The following is a 5,000-nucleotide window of genomic DNA, read 5'->3' as shown; positions in this document are numbered from 1 at the left end:
ACCCATTGTTCTGTGTTTCTCCAGCTCTGCGAATTCATGTGAGCCAGCCGACCATAGACATCCTTCAGAGGACAGATTGCCAGTTTGAGTACGAGACGAGAGGAGAGACCTACCTGAAGGTACAGTGAATCAGTACAGCCCTACTAGAACTACAGCTCCCAGCATGCCTCTTCCCCTGTGGCAGTGGTGAGGGATGCTGGGAGCTGTAGTTCTCTGCAGCTTTAATAAGCCCCCTGGTTCTGGTACTGCATTAAAATCCATTCTCTCGCCTCTTATTAGCTTTATTAACAGGATCACTGACCCCTCCCTTTACAGGAGCGCTGACCATCTTTAAAATCCATTCTCTCACCTCTTATTAGCTTTATTAACAGGATCACTGACCCCTCCCTTTAAAGGAGCGCTGACCATCTTTAAAATCCATTCTCTCACCTCTTATTAGCTTTATTAACAGGATCACTGACCCCTCCCTTTAAAGGAGCGCTGACCATCTTTAAAATCCATTCTCTCACCTCTTATTAGCTTTATTAACAGGATCACTGACCCCTCCCTTTACAGGAGCGCTGACCATCTTTAAAATCCATTCTCTCACCTCTTATTAGCTTTATTAACAGTATCACTGGCCCCTCCCTTTAAAGGAGCGCTGACCATCTTTAAAATCCATTCTCTCACCTCTTATTAGCTTTATTAACAGGATCACTGGCCCCTCCCTTTACAGGAGCGCTGACCATCTTTAAAATCCATTCTCTCACCTCTTATTAGCTTTATTAACAGGATCACTGACCCCTCCCTTTACAGGAGCGCTGACCATCTTTAAAATCCATTCTCTCACCTCTTATTAGCTTTATTAACAGTATCACTGGACCCTCCCTTTAAAGGAGCGCTGACCATCTTTAAAATCCATTCTCTCACCTCTTATTAGCTTTATTAACAGGATCACTGACCCCTCCCTTTAAAGGAGCGCTGACCATCTTTAAAATCCCTTACTAGCTTCATGAGTGTTGACGAGTGAGGAACAGTTTTCGACCTCCCCTGTGCTTTGTGTCTCTCGCTGTGTTGCAGTAACCCTGCTTGTGTTTTTCAGGGTAAAGGCACGGAGATCACGTACTGGCTGACAGGAGTCAAGGACCAAAACTATACCCTCCCCACCCCGCCCACTGCGTAAGTGTGTCTGTGAGCCAGCGAGGACACTGACTGCCCTGGCTTTGCTGACTCGGACTACGGCTCCCAGGGAGCTGCTGAATAATGTTCCCTTGTTAACATACTGAATTCCACTCTATGAAGCTGAATCAGTTCATTCTATATAGAGGGTGATGCTGCTAAGCTTTTGCCCGCAGCTGTACATGATGTATCGTAATAGAGGTCTGTATCGCTTGTGATACGAGACCCACAGCGTAAAGAACTACAGCTCCCAGCATGCCTCACCATTGCCGCGGGTGCAGAGGCATGCTGGGAGGTGTAGTCCTATCCGTGCAGCGTGCGTCTTCAAAATATCCGTGGCTATTTCTTTCTTTCCCTTGCTCCAGGGAGAGTTTCCAGCGCCTCCAGGCTGACTTCGCTGAGCTGATCAGAGCCTCCCTGGAGCTGCGCTCGAGCGAGACTGGGGGGCACCCCCCCCTGCACAGGAAACACAGCAGCCTGGGGGGGGGGCAGCTGGAATACCTGCAACTCGCCAGCACTGACAAATACAACACTTACCTTTAAAATCTCTCACCTCCTATTAGCTTTATTGAGTCTGCTGATATTTCTAAGTGTGTGTTTTTGCTAGTGTGTGAAACATTCTACATGAATGTCGTTTTACTGTAATTTTGTCAGAATGTACATGTAAATTAAGCAGTGATGTGGATTTGAAAATTCTAATTGTGTGTTTTTTTAAATAAAATCTATTGAAACTAAACTGAGTCCAGCAGAGCAGCTCTAGTTTGGGGCTCTAGTGCCTTCATCAGCGTTATTGAAACTAAACTGAGTCCAGCAGAGCAGCTCTAGTTTGGGGCTCTAGTGCCTTCATCAGCGTTATTGAAACTAAACTGAGTCCAGCAGAGCAGCTCTAGTTTGGGGCTCTAGTGCCTTCATCAGCGTTATTGAAACTAAACTGAGTCCAGCAGAGCAGCTCTAGTTTGGGGCTCTAGTGCCTTCATCAGCGTTATTGAAACTAAACTGAGTCCAGCAGAGCAGCTCTAGTTTGGGGCTCTAGTGCCTTCATCAGCGTTATTGAAACTAAACTGAGTCCAGCAGAGCAGCTCTAGTTTGGGGCTCTAGTGCCTTCGTCAGTATTTCTAAAAACAACAAAGAAATAAAACTCGCTAAAATCCACCAAAAATCTTAAAAAAGGAAAAAGTTTTATTTCCTACAAGGTTATAATTCTTTGACGTGATGTTAAAAAAAATAAAAAAATAAAAACGCAATTAGCAAAACTGTCAAATAAATATTACAGCAGCGTCACATCAAATCAGTCTGTGTAAACAACACCCCTGGGGTACGATCGAGGATCAAGAGACAAGCTGTGTGCGATCCTCGTGCTGTCTTTAACTCTGCTGCCCTGGGACTCTGACAGAGTCGATCTGCCCTCTGCAGAGAGTCAACGACAAACCAACACAGAAATGCATTCAACAGCTTAATATCGTTTATTACTGAGGGCTCAGTGGCTTGACAATGCGTCTACAGTGCTATGTTTCGTTCTCTTGCACTGTGTATCACAGACCCTCTCTCCCTCTCCTCCGTCCCTCTCTCCTATCTCCCCTCTCCCTCTCGCCCCTCTCCCCCTCCGATCTGGCTCCTCGAGCCTTGGAATCCTTTCTCTTGTGCGGTTCTTCCGAAGTCTTCGATTTTAGACTGTTAGGAGATACACGAGCACCGAAGAGAGGTGAGTGGAGATTCTCCATTACGGGCTAGAAAGACGAGATGACTGATAGGTGAAGATAGGAGTGGGAGAGGAGGTATCAGGGGAGAGGTGGCCATAGGAGGTGACTAGAGGAGAGCGAAGAGAGAGGAGAGGATCTCTCCTCTCTCCTCTCCCTCTCTCCTCCCCCCTCTCCTCTCTCCTCCCTCCTATCCCCTCTCTCCCCCTCTCCTCTCCTCTGTCCTTCCCTCTCCTCTCCTCCCCCTCTCCTCTCCTCCCCTCTCCATAGGACCCCTCTCCCTCCCCACCTCCCTCTCTCCTCTTGGGGGAGAGGAGAGGGAACTGGAGGAGGAAGAGGATCTGGGGAGACTGGTATCGCTAGAGTGGAGAGAGGAGTGAGAGGAGACACGGATAGGATCGGGAGGTATCGACAGGTATGGAGAGCGGGGGAGAAGGAGGGGTAGGGAGGGGTAGAGGCTGATATGTCGCTATCTCCCCCCCCCCTCCCCCCCCCCCCCATCTCCCCCAGATGATCTCCATCCCTTCCTAGAAGGAGATAGGACCATGATACTAAGGAAGAGAGGTATAGTAGGCGATAGGAGTCCCTCGATAGAGACGACAGGGAAGAGAGATAGGTAGATGTAGGAGGAGGAGTAGGAGGGGGATCATCGATAAGGATAGGGGGAGAGTATGGAGAGGGAGAGTAGGAGATAGTATATTAGAGGAGAGGAGGGAGAGAGAGGGTAGAGGAGAGAATACGGAGGGAGACGAGGTGAGGGAGAAGTGATGAGAGAGAGGAGATAGATAGGCGACAGATAGAGAGGAGAGACGTGAGAAAGGACAGGTAAGTCCCTACGAAGTAGAATAAGGCAAGAGAAGACGGACCTAGACGACACTAAGACGATAGGAGACTTCGAGAGGATTCCTTGAAGGATTAGGTGTAGAGGGGAGAGGAGAGAAGGGATGAGGGTAGAGGGCTAAGGCTGAGAGGAGAAGATTTTGACACCTCCTCCTAGAGGCCTCTAGTAGGAGGATGAGCTCCTGATGCTAGACCACACAACCCCCTAGAGGGCCTCTCCTCTCCTCTCCTCTCCCTCTCTCCTCTCTCCTCCCCTCCTCTCCTCTCCCCCTCCCCTCTCCTCTCCTCCCCCTCTCCTCTCTCTGCTGTCCTATCCTCCTCTCCTCTCCTCAGTTTTATATCAGTTTCTCTCTGGTGTGTTGGGTGTCTCTTGTAAAAAGTCTTTTTAATGAAAACGTGGCTTTCCTTTCTCTTGCGTTAGGATTTCATCTTCAAAACATATAAAATAAACACACATGAAATAAAGACATTTCACCTTTTAAAAAAAAAAAAAAAAAAAAAAAACTAAAAATTTTTTCAGCTTAACAGTTTCCATAAAGTGATACTTCATATGAAAAAATATTAATATTAATAACAATAATAATAATAATAAGGAATATATGCTCAATAAATAGGATGTCTCACACAGTGTTTGATGGCTATTGGTGTAAAACTAGAGTCTGCTTCCTTCTTAGAAACAGCGTTTATAATAACTGGAGGGAAGGAGGGGGAGAGGGAGGGAGAGGAGGGAGGGAGAAAAGGGGAGGGAAGGAGGAAGGGAAAGAAAGGAAGGAGAGGAAGGAGGAGGGAGGGAAAGAGGAAGGAGATAGAGATGAGGGAGAGAGGGAAGAGGAAGGAGGTAGAGAGGAGGGAGGGAGGGAGAAGAAGAGGAGAGGGACGGAGGGAGGGAGGGACAGAAAGGAGGGAGGGAGGAAGGGGGAGAGAAAGAGAAAGGAGGTAGAGCCGAGCGAGAGAGGGAAGAGGAAGAGAGGAGGAAGATAAGAGAGAGGGAGGAGGGAGGGAGAGAGAGAGGCGTCTGATCTATACAGAGTTCATTAATTGTACACAACTAATCCCCTCAGGAATACTGGCACCATACAAAACTGAATGAATAAAACACATTTAAAATTCACAAAACAGAACTAATATCTATCTTCTATATCCTGGATCCATGAATCTGGAAAAGCTGGGAATATAAAATAAAACACACACATATAAATAAATATTATTAACGTGAAGAACTGTGTTTGCATGCAAAAAAAAATGAAGGATAAAATACAGAGGCAAAGAGGGAGGGACTGGGAGGGAAGCAGTGTGGCTCTAGCG

General features: G+C 47.2%; 2 protein-coding genes across 2 annotated transcripts in view; both read left to right on the top strand.

Moving 5' to 3' along the window:
* The window catches only part of LOC121306199 (heat-stable enterotoxin receptor-like), an 18,467-nt gene extending 16,568 nt beyond the window's left edge, over window positions 1–1,899 (top strand). Inside the window, exons 25-27 of the mRNA XM_041237955.1 lie at window positions 25–119; window positions 1,082–1,158; window positions 1,524–1,899. Of these exons, the coding sequence (XP_041093889.1) occupies window positions 25–119; window positions 1,082–1,158; window positions 1,524–1,701 (350 nt within the window). The 3' untranslated portion in view covers window positions 1,702–1,899. The remainder of the gene's footprint in view (window positions 1–24; window positions 120–1,081; window positions 1,159–1,523) is intronic.
* The window catches only part of LOC121306077 (histone acetyltransferase p300-like), a 456,244-nt gene that overhangs the window by 382,453 nt on the left and 68,791 nt on the right, over window positions 1–5,000 (top strand).

This window comes from Polyodon spathula, chromosome 46 (assembly GCF_017654505.1).
Source record: "Polyodon spathula isolate WHYD16114869_AA chromosome 46, ASM1765450v1, whole genome shotgun sequence".
NCBI lineage: Eukaryota > Metazoa > Chordata > Actinopteri > Acipenseriformes > Polyodontidae > Polyodon > Polyodon spathula.
This window is presented reverse-complemented; position numbering and strand designations above follow the sequence as displayed.